The 19,707-nt window shown below is 35.9% G+C and overlaps 2 protein-coding genes across 3 annotated transcripts in view; one reads left to right on the top strand and one right to left on the bottom strand.

The window, feature by feature from the left end:
• Positions 1 to 262: 262 nt before the first annotated feature.
• Gnpnat1 (glucosamine-phosphate N-acetyltransferase 1) lies at positions 263 to 6,673 on the top strand. Of its 2 annotated transcripts, XM_010632550.1 has the most exons (5): positions 263 to 430; positions 1,715 to 1,777; positions 3,153 to 3,280; positions 4,322 to 4,383; positions 5,487 to 6,673. In XM_010632550.1, the coding sequence occupies exons 1-5, from the start codon at positions 277 to 279 to the stop codon at positions 5,632 to 5,634; spliced, it is 555 nt and encodes a 184-aa protein (XP_010630852.1). In that variant the 5' UTR covers positions 263 to 276; the 3' UTR covers positions 5,635 to 6,673. The 2 variants fall into 2 exon arrangements, with proteins under 2 accessions (XP_010630852.1, XP_010630853.1); XM_010632551.1 differs by lacking the exon at positions 1,715 to 1,777.
• Positions 6,674 to 11,651: 4,978 nt separating this feature from the next.
• Positions 11,652 to 19,707, bottom strand: part of Styx (serine/threonine/tyrosine interacting protein) — a 23,208-nt gene continuing 15,152 nt past the window's right edge. Inside the window, exons 9-11 of the mRNA XM_010632552.3 lie at positions 19,283 to 19,355; positions 15,604 to 15,697; positions 11,652 to 13,635 (exon numbers count right to left, since the gene is read on the bottom strand). Coding sequence (XP_010630854.1) covers positions 13,562 to 13,635; positions 15,604 to 15,697; positions 19,283 to 19,355 — 241 coding nt within the window. The 3' untranslated portion in view covers positions 11,652 to 13,561. The remainder of the gene's footprint in view (positions 13,636 to 15,603; positions 15,698 to 19,282; positions 19,356 to 19,707) is intronic.

Here is a 19,707-nt window from a genome sequence, read left to right as displayed (position 1 = left end):
CTGCCTTAGCCTCTTGAAGGCAGCTATTTTTAAACTGCTTGGGTGCTTATACATAATAGGGTTTTGGAAATTCTGCTATGAAAACAAAATACAAAAGCACTTGGTTTATTGTCTGTCATAGCTAAAACCAGTCATTACTGTGGCACATAGTTTTTGAGCCTGTTGAAGAATGTTTACTGCATCAATTTATATTAAGAAATTCTTATCATCATAATAAATTTTCTTTTAATAAAATGCCTTAACAGTAAACATTTTATCTTAGACCTTACTGGAAAGATGAAACCTGACGAAACACCTATGTTTGACCCAAGTCTACTCAGAGAAGTGGATTGGAGCCAGAATACAGCTACGTTTTCTCCAGCCATTTCTCCAACACATCCTGGAGAAGGCTTGGTTTTGAGGCCCCTTTGTACTGCTGACTTAAACAGAGGTATGGACTCACTTAGTTTGCCAATTCTGATTAAAGTTTTTAAATTAGCTGTTTTCTCCATAAACATTAAAATACAACTTTAAAAAGTATTTGACTTTTGCACTATCTTGTATTTCATTCTTTTTTTTTTTTTTGGTGCGGGGGATCATACTCGGGTCCTTGTGTGCACTTCATTCTTAAAAGTGACTGGGATACTCAATTCCAGTGACCATGGCCAAGATCAAATATTATTGTGAAGTACTTCAGATGACTTAAATATGACAGTGCTTCTTCCAGAAAGACTCCTCATAAACAGAGGCAAAAAATGGAAAAGGGGAAAAAATGAGAACCAAGACCTGTCATGTAAAGGTACAAGATCCCAATAATGAATGTAACGATACCGTATACCTAAAATGTACAAATAAACTCAATGAGAGAGAAAAAAGAAATAAGAACTCCAATAGTAAAATATGAATATGAATTGTAAAAACTACACTGAATTTAAAAATCCTTTCTACTCACACAGTTTTGTTTATAGTGATAGTCACTTTGGCTAAAGCATTACTTTCTTCATTTTTTGACATATAACACAGCCAAATAATGTAGTGGTTAATATTTGAAAGGTTAATGCAGATTGCACTGGCATCATATAAATAAAAATATACTATAAAGTGACAAACATTATGCCATAATGAAATATCTCATAGAAATCATATTTTCTTGATTTTAGATAAGAATATATTAAATGTGTATAATGTGCATTTATTAGATTAAGTAAATAAAAATGTTTGTTAACTGATAGAAAAACAGGCAAAGGTATCATGTGTAACAGCACTTAATAAGAAGCTGAATAAAAATGAGATAATTTCCCTTGGATAAGTTGAAAGTTATGTTTATTTCTATGTATTTCTTTTAACATTAAATTCTCCACATAATTCCCTTAAACTTTGGTAATTAAAAGTAAACATTTTATTTCTCACACTTCATTTGGGTGAGAAATCAAATGAAACTTTGTCCCTTTTTGTTTTAGTACTGGGGAATCAAACTTGGGACCTTGTGCTTTCAAGGCAGCTGCAGTGCCACTAGCTAAATCCCCCGCCCTTTTGTTTGTTTTTGAGACAGGGTGTCACCACTATATAGTTCAGTTTGGCCTGGAATCATAGTGAGAATCTTTCTTTTTTTTTTTTAAGATGAGATCTCACTTTACCTGCTCATGTCCCACCAGGTAACATACTACTACTTCTTTCATGTTTTATCACCCCTTTGCTTTTCTTCTCATGACTTAAAATTTCTTTTCAAAACTAGGTTTTTTTAAGGTACTGGGTCAGCTGACAGAGACTGGAGTTGTCAACCCAGAACAGTTTATGAGTAAGTACTATAGCATTTTCCCAAAGAAAAAGAAATAAAGGAAAAAAAGTTTTTTGTTTAGAGCTCTGTTCAGTGCCTGCTTATGTTTTTGTTCAAATGACCAGAAATTATTCAGATAGCAGATTATTTTCTTAGATAAATGTTTAACATGACTGAGTTATCTTGAATTCAAATGTAGTAATTACCCAGTTTTGCAAAATAACGTATTTTTAGATACTTTTGAGTAAGATACAGAGGCAGACAGATATTTTTCAGTTATTCTTATCGTATTTCCATGTGGTTATCGAAATATCCTTACCAAATTAAAAAGGTAAAAGTATATGTTCTGTTTTTAAAAAGTGTATATTCTTTTTCTTCTTCTTAGCTTGAATTATAAAGTTAGCAGCCATCTTAGTCCACCATCACTACTCCCCACGCCCCACCTCTGCTTTGAGATATAAGAAAAGTGGGTATCCAGAGAGATTCAGTATCTTGCCCAAAATCATAGATGGTAATTGATAAAAGTCTAAAACCTTCTTTATCCAGTGATCTAATGCTGCCTGCTCCTCTTTTCTGTACTTGTTCATTTTTTTTAACAGGTAATTCTGTTAACTGTTTTGTACTCCAACCCTCCTGAGAACTGACCATCATTCTCTGATTTTATTACATCTATTTCTTCTTCCCATTTCAGACCCCTACAGAGAGACTGGAAATAAACAAGAGCTTGGTTTTTAACTCTTGTTTTCCTTTACATGTGTAACAGATTAGATGAGAAATCATGTTTTTTCAGCCATATAAGTACTAAAAATTGAGAGAAAAGTATCTTTGCTCCTATTATGTGACTTAGAAAAATGACTTAAAAAATGACTTGGGAATGAAGTCATTTTCCACCTACTGTGTAAGGTGCTTTCAATGCAAACAAAAACAGTGATTGTTTCTAAAAGAGCAAGTGTGTAATCATGAAACATTTGAAATCACAAAGGGAAAACTGAAACCTGTTTTGTCAAAATATTTTGAAACTAAATTACGGAATATAAACATGCTTAGAATTTGCAAAGTTCTGTTTTATTTAAATATCTTTTGGGTGTAAAGGTTAAGGAAATGTAGTTAAAGTGACAAAGTTTTAATTAGTGGAAGAAATGGTAAAATGTACAATTTATTGTAAGTGCTGTTCATCTAAATTAGCAATATTAGTCTTTTTGTTAGCAAACTAAATGTATGGACTGTAGTTCAATTAATACTAATTCAGCTATTTCAACTCATTTTAAATTAATATTGTTAGAAATGGAGAAAAATTGGTAAGATAGCTTTAAAAATTAACTGATCTTAGTATTTTTCTGGTACCTAATAAAATAGAATGTCTACAATATAATACTCTGTTTTCTAATCTCCACAGAATCTTTTGAACATATGAAGAAATCTGGGGATTATTATGTTATAGTTGTGGAAGATCTGACCCTAGGACAGATTGTTGCTACAGCAACTCTGATAATCGAACATAAATTCATCCATTCCTGTGCTAAGGTATATTCTTACATCAGTTCTTACGTGTAAAATGGATAGGTGTTTTCTAGGAAATTGGACTCTGAATTTCTATTAGATGAATCTATTTTTGCCATTGCTTTACATGATTCTTAGAAATCCCTTCTTACCAGGCATTTTCTGGGTATATTCTGAGAGCTACAAAAGAAAAGTAGTAGTGTGAATTGTTTGCTGAAATTGTTCTGTCAAGGTTAGATTTGGTGTAGTCATAGAAAAACCAAGTATCCTATAAGTATAGAATCCCTCATGGTCTGTTTCTTCAGAAATATTACTTTGAGTAATATTTGTACAGATTTCTATCAGTTTCCATGTGGCAAAGTTCATGGAATACTATATTGTAATGTTCTGTAGTGCCCTGTACCCCTCAAAAATTAACATGAAATTAGTAAAAACAAACAAAAAACTCCTTACATAATCAAAGAAAAGTTGGGGTAAAGCAGGAGAGGATCACAAGTTTGAGGCCAGCCTGGGTAACTTAGGAAGGCCTTATCTCAAAATAAAAAATGAAAAGGGTGGGTAGCTTGGTGATAGTATGGCCTTGGGTTCAGTCCCTCAGTCCCCTGCAGAAAACAAAAAAAGAACACTTGGCATGTATCCTGTAATTTATGAAGTCTAATGGGATTATGGAGTTTCTGCACTAGAAAAAGATAAATCTTACCTGGCTGTTTGAAATAAATTGCTACTATGCAGAATACAATGATGTATGTACTATTTATGACAAGATTACACTTTGATGTAGATTCTGAGATTTCCTTTAAAACAATGGATTTAGGGGGGTTTGGGATTACAGCCAAAAAATGATTTAAGCTCCAAATTGATTCAAGTTTACAAAACATTGATGAATAAATTCTTCCCAACTACCATTTCTTGGTTTCACGAAAATTAAAACTAGACTGGGGGTGGAGATATAGCTCAGTAGCAGAGCACTTACAGCATGTTAACTGTTTCCGGGTTCAATCCCCGGCACTACACAAAACAAACAAACAGTATATGCTCAGTCCTAATCACTATAAATATTTTCAGAGAGGAAGAGTAGAAGATGTTGTTGTTAGTGATGAATGCAGAGGAAAGCAGCTTGGCAAATTGTAAGTAAGCAGAAATAAGTTAACCCTGACTACTGTTTCATTTTAGTTTCAAGATACTTGAAGATCTTTCTAGGCTCCATTAAGTATAAATTCATTCTCATTCTGTAGCTTGGGCTGGATTTAATGAAACAGCATTGTATTATATAGTCTTACCTCAGTTTGACAATTGAAAATACACTCCATTACCAACAATAACATCTTAAACTGTGCCAGTTCCTCTGTTTATAAACAAGGGAAATGTTCAGCTGTTGTAAACTGTACAGGTTTGTCCTATTTTATGATAGAATTTGCTTTTTATTATTATCTCTCTGGAGTTTTAAGAAATCCAGTGTAAATTTTAAATACCAGATACTATTCAAGGTATTTGGAATTACTGAACAAAACAGACTGATTTCTAGTATTCTTGTCCAATTAACTCAGTCAGACTTTTTATAATTTCATAAAAGACTTAAGGATTTAAATTGTTTACTCTGTTCAAACATGAGAAAACCTTTCAGGAAAATTTCCTAACACTTTTATCCCGTATGGGACTTAACCATATTTTTATATATAGGGGTTTATTTAAGGATTTGTAAAGAGGTACTCTCCTTGGTTTGGTGTCCACAGTATATTTAGACCAATCTTGAGTTAATCTAATCCATATTTTTCATGAATGTTAAAATAGCCTTAATATTATTAAAGAACAAAGCTTTTATGTACCCATTTTATGTGAGAATGTTCACTTAGTGTGAACAGATTTAGAACAAAGACCTTTAATAAAATAATTTTGTCTATTTTTATACAGGGTGGTGGTAGTCTTCAGTGTTAACAAAAATCTTAATTTTCAAAAGGTTTTAGAGTTTAATATTTGTTCTATTAATGGTAAAGCATATTTGAAATTAAATGGTAATTTAAATACTTATCAACATTATTTTAATATTTAATGAATGCATTGATAAAGGTCAGGATCTAAACTATTTCTAATAAAAACTGAAGTCTTATTTTGGGGGGCGGGTACTGAGGAATCAAACTCAGGACTTTTTGTTGTACAACACTAAATTCATGTTGTTATTAAAATCCTTTTTGAATAAATGCTGTTTCCCCACCCTTTTTTAAAATTTCAGGTTATTGTCAACCCTTACTTTGCTAAGCAAGAAACTGAACTGTTACAAGATTACTCTTGAATGTCTGCCACAAAATGTTGCTTTTTATAAAAAGTTTGGATATACTGTTTCTGAAGAAAACTACATGTGCCGGAGGTTTCTAAACTAAAACTCTTAAGAAAATTGTAAAGGAGCTGATGTTGCTGCAACCCAGTGGCCTCCGTCAATATTGAACTGAAAAATACATTATAATATGCTAAGTTTAATGATATTTAGATTACCTTGGGCTGGTGGGCCATGCTGTGAGTTTAGATTACTAATAAATATTATAAAGGGGATGATTTTTAACCAAATGAATATATTTTTAACTTGAATCTTTTCTTGCCTTGTATTTTTCTAAAGTTTGGCTTAAATTCTTGGTAGTGAAGAGTCTGAGTAGTAAGGAGCTGCGCTGCTCATTTTTTAAAAATTGAGTAAGGCTGTTTCTTATCACATTCCTAAGTATTTGTTTCAGAGACATTATATATACTTGGTGTCATTTCTCACATTATATGAAGTTTAATCCAACATTTCATCTAATGTTTGTTGATCTAGTATCGGCAGACTTGATCAGCCTTTTAAAGAAATGAAAGATAGGATCCAGAGTAAAATAGATGTTTTACTTAAAAGTTTATATAGTTCTACATGAAGTACTACCTATATTATCTGTGAAATATTATTCATTTGTTAGAATTACTGAAAGGCCAATATAAAGATCAAAACTAAGGTATTTTAGCAACTCTTGCGATATTTACTTTTACCTTCTTTTTTTGTGTGTATGGGTACTGAAGCCTGCCTTTTGGTTAATGTTTTTGTGAAACATAGCATATTACAAAATTGTGGGGAATATTTTTAAATGTTTGGCACTGTATTGGTCAATATCCTGAAAATGTTCATGGTAACTTCTATTTAATGTGATTATAATGGTCCTATTTTTCTGTTCAATTTTATTTATTTTAATTATTTTTTAAAGTTGAATATACTTTATTAATGGTTCTAATCTTTTGCATTCCATGTTACATTAAACCATGTTATTCATGAGAATAACTTTTCTGTTAAAATCTTGCCTATGCTTTGAGTCCCCAATTGAAGTCTCAGTTCACATCTTAGTTTTGTGTACTCTTTGTAAAATAAACTTGGAAAGGGAGAACCAGCAACTTCTCCTCTCTTAAGTGATACTGTTTCATTTAGATTTTGAATCTTACTCCAGTTAGCTGAAGTTGGCTTTCCGGAAGAATAGAAATCTTATCAGCAGTAGACAGTGTATTACTTTTTGACCTACACAGATGAAGTGTGCCTAGTGAAAGCAACAAAGTTCTGTCTTTTCAGGGATCCTGTGGTCTTGACAGCAGCTTCATTAGGTTAATTCTGATAAATAAAAACCATTTTAAATAAGCCTCATAAAAAGGCAAAACGTTAATGCTATATTGCATCTTACCACTGAACTAGAGTAGACCCTTGATCAGTTCCTGAGGGCTGGTTGTAACTAAAGTTGGTTTTATATCAATATAACTGAGATGTGGATACTTACCTGGGTACACACTATAGATAACAAGAGGCAGATGAATCTTCCATCAACCTCACTAACCCAAATTGTTCATATATCAGGCCGATCGTAACTTGAGGATCCACTGTGTTCGAGGTAAAAATTACGTATAAGTTTGGTACAGTAGGGCTAGGGATTTAGCTCAGTGGCGCTGCGCCCGCCTGGTAAGCACAAGGTCCTGAGTATGATTTCCAGTATGGCAGAAGGGGGATTGATTGGTACAGTAATGCCTCAGTTCACATATGCTTGTTTGCAAACAATTTAGTTTGAGGACTGTGGATTTAGCTCATTGATTCTGCTGCATGCCTTATAAGCACAAGGTCGAGTTCAATCCCCATGTACCAAAAAAACAAAACAAAACCAAAAAACAATTGTTTGCAAACAGAAGCACTCAAATTTTGCTTCACAAACTGCCTCAGGTGATGAACACCACCAGTCATCTTCCCCACACAGTGATCCTTCCCAAAATCGTAAACTAAAATTTATAAACTGAGGCAACACTGTATTTCAATAAATCCATTTGAATTTTGTTCTTCAAAGCTTTTAACATCCCTCCCCCCATAGCAAACCATTACAAATAAGGTTTACAATATAAAAGATTGTGCCTTTGAGGAAAACTAATCTGTATTTGGCTTTTAGTTAAGATGTTTATTGCTGAGACATTTAAGTAAATTTGAGTATGAAAAACATCAAACATACTGAACACATTTCTGAGTACTGTTCGCTTTTGAAAGGTATAATCAGCCAAGTGTGGCACATGCCTATAATCCTAGCACTTGGGAGGCTAAGGCAAGAGGATGGCCACAAGTTCAAGAGCAGCCTGGGCTACCCTGAGTTTAAGACCAGTCTGAACTACATAGCGAGACCTTTTCTCAAAAAAACAATTGAAAAAAGGTATGATCAAGTGGCAGTTGTGACTTGTCTCATGTATTTTGTATATTTCATCAATCCAAAAAAATATATTATCATCTCTGAAATCTGGATGAATTGTATGACCAATGGCCTGCCACAGTTTAGTCAGCAACACTGCTGAGTGGCACCTGAAGTAATAGTGCTGTTTTGATGAGAGGTTAATTTGGTGAAGCACAGTATGTAGGCAGCCTAAGAGGAAGAGGGATACTATGAACCAGCTGTTTTCCTAAGTGCCTGGAAGTGGTTCTGCCTAGGAGCTACCCTTTTCTTCATGCATGAGTTCCCTTATTTCTAACTCCAAACTTGCACAATCTTTAAAAATATGTTAGCTGGAATTTGGGGCTTGTATAGTCTACAGACCATAATTTTGTGTGTCACCAGTGTTTCTCCATATCCAATATCCATCCTTTCTAATCTGTGGGAGTTAAACTGAGTTACTGTTACCCAAATGATAACAAATTTGCAGGCAAAAGCCATATGAATGAGCTTTTCAATCTTTGAGGTAAAATGGCACAATAGTTTTAATATAACCACCAATCTTCACAAAATAATTTTAATACTCTGTGCCTGAGCTAGCAGCAGCATCTTGCATGGTGACATTCCTATACATACATAAGCATTTACCCAAGTACAAATGTTAAAAGTGGAATAACATAAGCAATTGCCTATACAAAGGTAAATAGACACTGTACATTAGTCTCTTCTTGAATCATTTTTGCTGCATAGTAAATTGCAATTACATGTCAGTATAATGTTACTGATATATAGAATACATTTTGAACTGAGGTATGGCAACTCTCTGTGGAGAAGAGAGCTAACATGTAAACCTGTATTTAACATGTATTTAACATGTAAAATATTGAGTGATTTTTGTTTTGTAGCTGCCATGGATAGGAAGGAAAGACAAAGGAAATCCAGCATTGAAAGACTCTAGAAACTTATTTTTCTAATGAACCAACAAACAAAAGTAACTCTTCCCTATTTATCATTTCCTTATTTTAGCATTGCTGAATGGAAAAAGATAAATACTGAGGTGAAACTATGTTTTGTTATGGGATTATGGATTAAACCAATTATTAGGAAAAAAAATCCACCAGGTAACTGCTCATTTACTTCACATCAAGTTGAGCTCTTGATATATACATCTCAACTTTATAATTCAAGACTGCAGTTAAATACTTCTAATTCACTTGAGTCACCATGGCAATAGGACAATTAGAAACATTATATTTTCTCAAAAAGGACATGCTTAACATTTTCTGACATTATTTCTAAACTCAGATTAAGCACAAAATCCCCCACCCCAAAGTGAATGAATAATCTGCTCTACAAATTGAGTGGTTGAGAGTTGGTAGCAAAAGCTATCATGGTTTAACATTTCCACCAGAGTAGATACAAATAAAGCTATTGATTAAACATCTAATAAGAAATTAACGAACCAATTAGATAAAATTAGAAGAAAACTGCCATGTTCCAGTTGAATATTTGCAGTACTATTTCATACTTTCAAAATGGAGAGTAATGCAATTGGTTTAATTGCATCAATTATAGTAATTTTCTGATGTAATTTCACTTAAATTTTGTGCCCAGATTACATATTTGATGTTTGAATTGGGAAGTCACTCATACATTATTCACATGCGCTAGAAAATAAAACATGATTGGTTAAGTTTATCATAGTTAGTGATCACAAATCATTTGGAAATAAAAGGAGCACAGAATGAAACCAAAAGCAGGAGAAGCTAACAGAAGAACTAGTTGAACACTTAATGTAGACAAACAGATCCAAGAAAAACAAACTTCAGTGTTTTTATATGAAGTTAATCTTGTGTTTTGTCCACATTCACTGCTTTTGTACTCAAGATGATGGCAGTCCCTTCTGCTTGTGTTTAAGAGAAACTGTCTTTAGTATACAGTGCTGGGCAGGCACTTTAGTGACAACATAAAAATGATACTGGCTAGAAAAAATTGAAAATTACAGCTACAAATTAGTTTCAATAACTAATTCAAATTTTTCCCCAGTGCTGGGGATTGGGGATTGAACCCAGGGCCTTTATATAACACTGAGCTACATTCCCAGCCTTTTTATTTTTGAGACAGGGTTTCACTCAATTGCCCAGGCTGGGCTTTTTACATGAAATCCTCATCTCAGCCTCCTGAGTAGTTTGGATTACAGGCATGCGCTATTGCAACTGTTTTTTAGGCAGACATCTAGAAATGATGTGTTTTTTACCAAACTAATTTTTTAAAACTCCTTAAGTTGTAACTGCCTAAGTTGTAAAATCCACATTTACTCTCATAAAAAAATTTAAGCAGAATTTCTAAATGAAGTATCATAGGTTGATTACATTGCGAGACAGTTTTGCTGACCTACCTAGAAACAATTTATATACAGAAAAGCCACACTACCTAGGTCTTTACCAACTAGAATTTTGGACATCCAATGCAATCTGAATTGCACTAGACTACGACACCAGATGACCCAGCCACACAGTACAAACTGGACCATCGTGGGTTTAATCTGTTTTCAGGGTGGCAAAATAAGAGAAGGGATGGAAATGAGAACAGGAATATCACATGAGTTAAGAGAACTCCTAATCAACAGTCATTTTTAAATTAGGTTTCACTCTTCCATTATGCTAGTTAACAGCTTTTTCTATATTATTACATCTCAGGGAGGAAAGCAAGCCCTGGTAACTGATGTACCACAGTGCCTCGCATAGTGTATCTGGGACTCAGGAAGGTATGGAAATTGTTCCATCAGTAAGGAGCAATCTGTGAAGCACCTCAACAGGACCAAGAGTGAGGAAGAGTTTTGTTTGTGGTGCCCTAAGGTCATCAACTATGGAAGTTAAAAACCCTCCCTTTTCCTTCACATATTCAAAATAGCAATAGTTTTTTTAATGACATAAATAAGAACCTAGACAACTAAAGATCTATAAAAGTGACTTTGCTAATACAAATTACAGGGAAAAATTGGATTAATTCAACAGAAAGAACCGATTATAATGCTAATTTACAGCACTCGGGAGGCTGATGCAGGAGGATCACTGTGAGTTCAAGACCAGCCTGGGTTGCATAGTGAGTTCCAGGTCAGTCTCAACTACATAGTGAGACCCTGTCTCAAAAAACAAAAACAAAAATAATTAAATGAAATGCTAATTTAAAGTACACAAGACACAAATCACTTTCTCAATAAAGTCATCTTCAAAGAAAAGCATCTGAGTTGGAACAACTTCACAGAAAGACAATATGAAATGAAATAAATATTCTATACTCAATAATTTAGTAATGTTTCTTCAAGGTTCAGTTTAAACTAAGTTTAAAAACAAAAGAAATTACAAACACTGTTTAAGAGCTTTTCACTGGCCTACTTACTAGTTTGGACAGAGGTCAGTGATGATTAACTTTTTAAAATGATGCAAGGCACTTTTCTTTTGGGGGGCTTCACTTAGGAAAAAACGGTCTTATACTGGTTTATCAGTCTTTTGAGAACCATTTTGACAAAGGTAAAAACAGCTAAGCAACTCTGAGAGAACAAACACAACATTTGGCTTCCAAAACAGTAGAGAGCCTAGGCTACAGCCGGGAAGTTGATTCTGAGACCTTGGCAGACTTTCAGCGGCACTGCTGTGGAGAGGCAGGCAGAGCTGCAGGGGGACAGCAGGCCAGCGAAAAAACGGGGGGGGGGGGGGGGGGCGGCGGCACTGGTCTCATTTCTGGAGCTCCGCAGTAGAAACCATCATTGACAGCTTACAAAACAGTAGGAAGTTGGGCTCAGTGGCATAAACCTGTAATCCCAGCACCCAGGAGGCTGAGGCAGGGAGGATTCCAAGATCAAGCCCAGGCTGGGCAACTTAGTGAGACCCTGTTAAAAAAAAAAAAAAGGCTGGGGATGTAGCTCAGTAGTGGAGGACAGCGGGAACAAGTGCAGGCTCCCGTGGGGAGACTCCTCCAGCTTGTCTCGTCAGAGGGGTCCCACATGACCCCTTCCTCCAGCTCAGGTGAATCCTTGGCCAAGGGAGTCTCCACGCGCAGTGCGTGTGCTTCCCACTGGGACCTCTGCCTCAGGCATCACAGCAGAGTCCAGCTGGTGCTTCTGCTTTTCTTTGGGAACAGTGTCAGCTCCTGGAAGTCACTGCTGGGTCTGACGCACTGTTAGCCACCTTAACACTGCAATTCCCAATGCCCTTGGCGCGGTGGTTCTCAGGGTCCAAGGAAGGCAAGTAAGTGGAGCATCTGTGCCACACCGTCTCACGTGTTTCCCAAGGACAGTCCTGTCCAGCCACTCGCAACTGATCGGCAGAAGCCCTTTTCAGATGACCTTGAGGAGAGGCTGAGGACAAGGACTACAGGAAGATTATCTCCACAATGCAGAGTGGGAGGCCTGGAGGAGCGAGTGTCCTCAGGCTCCAGAGTTTGTGGACATGTTAATAACACTTCTGTCTACCAGTTCCCTGTACAAAAGCTGGTGTGGCTCTTCAGGGACCTGCAGATGCTCCAGGAAGAATCCAATTACCAGGGCTGCAAGGGCCTTGAGCTCATCAGAAAGACAACAGCAGATCCTTCCCCGTGGACCCGAACCCACTTGTAAGGCAGTGGTGCTGCAGGGGTGGAAGCCACAGCCAGACAAATGGGGGTGCTGCTGGGGGGCACTGCAGAGAACCCCTTCTATGTAGTGGGACAGATTTCAGAGATGAGGTCAGGAAACGAGCAAGGTGGCAAGGATATGCTGTGCAAGAACTCAGCATTAAGATTTATGCATTTCTAGCCTGGAATCCCAACAGTTGAGTGGCCAAGGCAGGAGGAACACAAGTTGGAGGCCATTCTGGGTTATATGCAAGACCCTGTCTCAAAAAACCAAAAATTTATGCACTTTGAAAGAAAAAAGCCACTTGAAAAATATTAATACTGCCTTTGTTTTTGAGCATCTTGTACTATAAGCAAACCATCTTTGATCATTAAACCTTTTTTTCCCCTAAAGAATAAACAAATTAAGAAGGTAATAGAAAGGAAGCATTAACTGGATTAAATAGAAATAAGGATAGTTAATTAACAAGGGATCAAGAAGTTTAAAAAAATGGTCATTAATTTATTGTCTTACACTAATAAAGTGGCAGTTTGCTGCACTTCTGTTATGCTGGGTTCCATCATAAAATGTAACTGTAAAATTATTTTTTAAATGTAATATATAGAACACAAAATGAATTTGTAGCAAACCCTAGGAAATTCTTTTGTTATAAATTACCCAAAACTGATAAACAAATCCCCCCTAACTTGCATTTTGTTTAAAGTAATAACTTTATATCATACAAATAAATTTCAAGTATGAAAAGTGCATTATTGCAATAATAACTCTTTGCAAGTCCAAAACTCTTAGTTTATAATAAAACTGTAAAGTTAAAAAAAAAAGTAAAACCATCAGTGCCTTCTTTTGCAGAAGTCCAACATCTTCTTAACATGTTGCAGAGAAACATTTCTGGAAGCAACATGTAAGTGAAAGGAAACTACTTGTGTGTTTACCACTTTACATTATTATCATCTTTAGTATTTTCTCTTTCAAACAGAAATTCACACCCTCTATAATGTTACTCTCGAGTCAGCCATTCTGTGCAGTTGCCACTTGCATGTTTCCAAAATCATCCTCTTCTTCATGTGTTCTCTTTAAACTGCCTAAATGTTATTGAGTAAACAGAAAATGGAAATTCAGTAAGTCCAGGTTAGAATGTAACAGCTAGTAAAAACTTTGACATAATATTGTACCATGTCCATAAGATAATTTCATGACTGAATTTGTTAAACTTTTAGCAAGTTATTTTGTTGCAAATTAGCCAAATAACCTTTTATACTTATGACAAGCCATATTTTCTCCCCTAAGAATTAAACAATATTGTAGTTAATTCTTTCTTTACATATTAAAAACTAAAGTAGTGTGAAACTAACATTTTTGAGAAGCTGAATGGTAAACAGAGTTTGGTCACCAAGTTTATCTTTTCAGGTATATAAACATGTAACTTAAGGACATAAACCTCAATAAATTAATCATATTTGCATGAATTTTAGACAAAATTATCATCATGTTTTCACAGATGCTGTTATGAAAAGCAGATGAAAGTATTCTTTCACTGAATCCATTGTTTTATTATCAACAAGTCTAGGGTGATAGAAAGGAAGACATGTAGCAGGTAGTATAAAAATTTCCCACATAGAATCAAACCCATACCTATATCAATATCCCCAGTAATTATATGCAGGAAATCAGAGTCTCGTGATAGAACAGCTCAACTGGCAGAGTCTGCTGTGTTTTGTGCCTACAATGGCATGGCCTCAAACTTGTGCCCTAAGGGTTGTACTATATCACAATAAAAACATTAATTCAGAAGGCACATATGGAAAAGGACAGAGAGGCACAAATTGAAAAATCAGAAGGGTCTTTACTACCTAGGGCAATCTATGTATTTTCTTCTGGAGGAATAAAGTCAGAAAAGGCTTTGGCAAACAAACAAAAAGTCTGGTCATCACATATAAAACAGACCAAGTAAGTTCGGGTAAGAGACCAATATGGGCCTGAAGTGGACTGAGGTTAAGGATGCTATAAAAAAGAAGGAATTTTAAAAATACTGAGAAAAGAGACCCAGTAGGGATTTAGAAAGTGACTATGTAAAAGCAACAAAGCAAAGCAGAGTCAATAATAACTAGGAGGTTGAGTCTAGGAGATGAGTACGTAGCTTTATCATTACTGGAAGTGCAATTCAGTGCAGTGTTCTGGACTTGTGGACCCAATCACCTGTGCTCAAATTCCAGGTCAACACTAGCAAGGTATGGAACCTGCTCCTTCTACCTTATAAGGCTGCCAGTTCAAAAGAAGTTGGAAATAAACTGGGATAGAAAACCGCAGTGTTTTCATTAGTAGGCTAAAAACAAAAGAAACAACAGTAGCAAAGCTTGGAAAAAGGAGGACAAGATTTTGAAAATGAGGGGGTTTGGGTGTTCATAATATAGCAAAAAGGGAAGAGGAGATCAAAATACTGATGGCAAGAGAAAAAAGCAGTTCACATTCACTCTACTAATTTGAAACACTGTGAGGGTGAGGTACTGGGGGATTGAACCCAGAGGCTACTGAGATATGTCCCCAGCTCTTTTTCTTGTCTGTGTGTGTGTGTGTGTGTGTGTGTGTGTGCGCGCACACTACCACGCCCATCACATCCTTTATTTTTGACAAGATCACTCAAATTCTCCAGACCCCTCATATTATTTTAATCTTTTAAATAGAGCTGTACTACTCAGGAGTCTTTAAACCAAGCAGGGCAGGGAAGTAGCTCGGTGGCAGTCCTCACCTAGCATGTGCCAGGCTCTGGGTTTAAATCCCCAGTACCACAAAACCAAAGCAAAGCATAAGTAGGTATCTCGTCATCTAACCAGCATATTCTAATTTACTATACACAGCAGTACACACAGTGCAAAAGCTCATTATAACACATTTATTCATTATCAAATTAGTCTTTTCTCGAATTACCTTGTTTTAATTCAAGTTTACCTAAACCTTTCTAAGCAATTTAAATTATTTGGTACAATTTGCATTAAACAATGGATGTGTCTTTTCCACCTTTGCTTTTTTTTCTTTAAAGAAAAAATTCTTACCAGTGGTACCAGAATGAACAGATAAGGACCTTTCTATTTGGAGAGGCGACATCATCTGTATAGTTAATTTTGCTAGGTAGATGGCTTCATATTCCTAAAAAAGATTTTAATTTACTTGAACATACATTTTCATTTTTAGATACGAAAAAGTTAATTAATTAAAGTGCATACTGTCGGAAGTTTAAATCCTCTATCTCATAATTGCCAACTACTGGTAGCTATAAATCATGTTAATAGCCTACATTAGTGTATCACACACTGAACTGGCCCTCTGCCACTGGGGCCTTAGCTATAATGACCTCTAATTCCATCTGTTAAAGAATAAAAAAGAAAACAATCAAAAACCTAAACAGGCAATCTCATTATTGATTCTAAGAAAAAAATGAAATAAAATATATTCAAGTATTTATTTGGTTATCTAATTCCTTAACAACAACAATCTGCCTCCAATTGAAGATGGAACAAAGGCATCTCTGTCACTCTCCCCTTGCTGTAAACAATGAAAACATTTGATAAGACTAAGAAATATCCATAAGTTGACTAGGAAAAGAATGAGGAGAAAAGTAAGGAAAGGGTTAGGAAACAGGCCAGGTTGGTGGTTCCATTCATGAAAGAAAGAGTTGTGCTGGGGAAGGGGCATCAAGAGGGAATTTGGGGACCAGGTTACATAGATGTTTATATATAGTTTACACATTCTTTATATGTATATTATCTTTTATAATAAAGTTTTTAAAAATGGAAACGACCAAGTTAGGCACATAAGATGCTTGTTTCCTCAACTTTCATAGGCACTGTAGGTACAGATCATACTTTCCAAAAACGGTAGCAGACTTATGATAGATCCAACAAGCCCTTGAATGCTATGACAGACAGTTCAGTATGAGTGAGCTCTGGGAAGAAGGATGGCTTATTAATGAAAATGGGCACCCATACTTGCATTTTTGCAAGAAGCAGGCTATCAGGTATAGTAAGGTGGAAGAGAATCTTGGTTGCATGTAGCCTGCCACCAGCTGATCTTGTTCAGCTAAAAGTGAAGGGTAAAGGGGTAAACCTAAAGCCTGACTATATGTGACAATTACCTAAGGCACCTGGATGGGCACAATGATTTGGACTTTGCACCCTCTGGAACTGTGAGAAATAAATTTGTTTTTAAATCACAAAGTCTATGGTATTTTGTTATGGCAGCCCAAGCTAAATCAATGGAAATTCTGAAGTTAATTCAAAGAAGAGATAAAAGGACTCATGGAAGGCATATGACAACAGACATAACATATCATCCAAACTCAACAAAGAAATGGGAGAGGAAAAAACATAGAAACAACGAATAATAGAATAAACAAAGAACAGACCATACCATACAATTGTGGCAAACTATTAAGTTTCTCCCTTTCTCCTGGGTTGTTCCAATCAGCATGCAGAAAATGCTGTGCTTCCTCCTATCTGAGTAAAAACTTCTTAATTCTACTTCTTTTAGTCATTATTTCATTTGTTTTCCCTTTCAAGGTAAAGTTCCTAGTATTGACTATTCTTGCTGAAATTTCTCTCCTCCCATTTTCTCTGGAACCAATTGCAACTACGCTTATCCTCCCCACTCCACAAGAGCTTTCTCAAAATCAATGACCTCATGTTCTGACAGTGAATCGCTCCATCCTTTGTAAAAACACTGTCTTCACCTGACATCTTGGATACCAGCCTGTTTTGATTTTCTTCCTACCTTACTGCCCTTTCCTTATCAAGCTCCTGCTAATTCATCTCACAACCTCTACCGGTTTGAATGTGTAGGGTTCTGTCTTTGAATTCTTCACCTACACTCACACCTAGTGATTTCATCTGGTTCCAGTGCTTTCATTAACTTTGGTATACTGGCAATCCCTACCAGTATTCTTTCTCTTGAACTTCACTTATACATTCCTGCCTACTTCCTGACAGCCCTCTCAAGCTCTCTATATGTAAACCATCTCTAATCTAATGTAGTTTTCTACATTAAAGAGTGATTGATCTTACAGTTGTTCAGGTAAAAGGCCTAGACTTTTTTTTTTTCCTTTCTTATCTTGTTAGTATTTGGGACTGAACCCAGGGCTTTCTCACTGAGCAACATCCTCAGCCTTTATAAATTTTTTATTTTGAGATGCTAAGTTGCTAAGTGGCCCAGGCTAGACTTGAACTGGTGATCCTCCAGTCTCAGCTTCCCACAGTATTGGGATCACAAACATGAACTGCTACACTAAGCTTAGATTCCTCTTTTTCTTTTAGAAACTAATCAAGCAGCAAATCCTAACCTCTATACCTTCAAACCTGATCTTTTCTCACCTCTTCCCCTACCACTTTGCTACAACCCAATACTGTGCCCTTGTATTATGGCAATAGCCTAGCTGGTCTACTTGCTTCTGTCCTTGTTCTCAACCCCTCTATAGCCTACATTCAAGAGAGCAGCCAGAATGATCTTGTAAGATTCATTCTGCCACTGAAACTGAAAGACTTTACTTACAGGGATCCTCTCAGCTCTCTAATCCCTTCTTGTCTCATTTGTCTACTCTGTCCCAGCCACAATGATCTCACAGTGCCTTGAAAAACACCATACATCTGTCAACCTCAAGGATCCACCAAGAATGCTTGCCCATAAGTATCTTCATGATTTATGTCTGCTCTAACATCTTTCGCAGGAAGGCCAGCTTGGGCAACGTAGAAAATATCATGACAAAAAAACAAAACTAACCCCACAAAACCCTGATTCCTCCCAGTAATGGTGATACCAAATAAGAACTCACTAGGAAAATTCCAAAAAGGACATTAATGAAAAAATCTTGAGCAAATACCATAAATTATTTATATAAAATCACAGTAGTTGAGGGCCGGGGATGTAGCTCAGTGGCACTGTGCATGCCTCAACAAGCACAAGGTCCTGAGTGCAATCCCTGGTACCAGACCAAAAAAAAAAAAAAAAAAAAAGTCACAGTATTTGAAAATGGGCTGGGCGTGGTGGCACATGTCTAGTATCCCCGTTACTTAGGAGGTTCAGGCAGGACTGCTTGAACCAAGGAACTTAGAACCAATCTGGTTAAAACAGCAAGACCCTGTTGCAAAACAAAATAAAATAAAGTAAACCAAAACCATGTTTCAGACTTGGGAGTTTTTGGATTTTAGAATAACTGCATAGGTTTTACTGGTTGATCATTCGTAATTCAAATATCAGCACTCAAAAAGTTTTAGATAGTGGAGCATTTCAGACTTCAGATTTTCAAATTAGGCATGTTCAGTCTGTACTTAAAATTCAAACACTCTCATGCTTTATTTTACCTTGGATCTAACAATATGACTTGAACTCCTTTTTCTTCCTAACAATTTGTGTTTTGTTTTTTAACAGGTATTAGAACCAGGGCCTACTGCAGGTGAGGCAAGCTCTCAACCACAGAGCAACATCTCCAGCCATTCTAAAAATTTTATTTGAAGAAAGCATTTGACTGAGTTGACCTAGCTGGCCTTGAACTCTGGACCCTTCTGCCTCAGCCTCCCTAGGAGCTGGAATTATAAGTGTGTACAACTGTACCTGGTATTAACCATAACTATAAACCTGAATAACCAAATCATGGTTATGAAAATTCTAAATTCTACACCTAAGTGACATGGACAAAAGATTTTACATTCTGAATGCCTTAAGGAGAAAGAGGAGAGTACTTACCTGAAGTTGATGGACAAATCCAGCATTAGGATTAATACAAAATCTTCTTTCTTGCACATAAGCAAATGCATCTCTGAAAAGGAAAAGAAAATTAATGAAAAGGCATCATTTCATGAACAGTCTCATTTTCCAGACTCAATTTGTCTAAGTTTCACTGGTAAAATGAGTATTATTAACACTTCTTTTGGAGGACTATTATCAAGATGAGAAAAAAGAGTAAAGCACTTTATGTTTGTAGTATACTTGTTATACAGTACATGCTTAACATATTATCGTTGGTTAAATGAAAAGGTGAGGCTTAAATAAGCTAAAAGTGCCTGGAACAATCAGTGTTGGCTATGGTGCAATTAAAGGATGGGATTTTCACTATCTTATTGACAAGATTCCAAATAACACAGAGAATATATATATATATATATATATAT

The sequence above is a fragment of the Fukomys damarensis genome, unplaced genomic scaffold (assembly GCF_012274545.1).
Source record: "Fukomys damarensis isolate Sample0158 unplaced genomic scaffold, DMR_v1.0_HiC HiC_scaffold_17, whole genome shotgun sequence".
Classification (NCBI taxonomy): domain Eukaryota; kingdom Metazoa; phylum Chordata; class Mammalia; order Rodentia; family Bathyergidae; genus Fukomys; species Fukomys damarensis.
This window is presented reverse-complemented; position numbering and strand designations above follow the sequence as displayed.

What these genes read in the sequence shown, in the direction of transcription:
- Gnpnat1 (XM_010632550.1), top strand. Translation starts at nt 277, where the DNA reads ATGAAACCTGACGAAACACCTATGTTTGACCCAAGTCTACTCAGAGAA. An exon ending in CAACCCAGAACAGTTTATGA is followed by an intron (nt 1,778 to 3,152) that starts GTAAGTACTATA and finishes TAATCTCCACAG; the next exon opens with AATCTTTTGAACATATGAAG. An exon ending in GGAAAGCAGCTTGGCAAATT is followed by an intron (nt 4,384 to 5,486) that starts GTAAGTAAGCAG and finishes TTAAAATTTCAG; the next exon opens with GTTATTGTCAACCCTTACTT.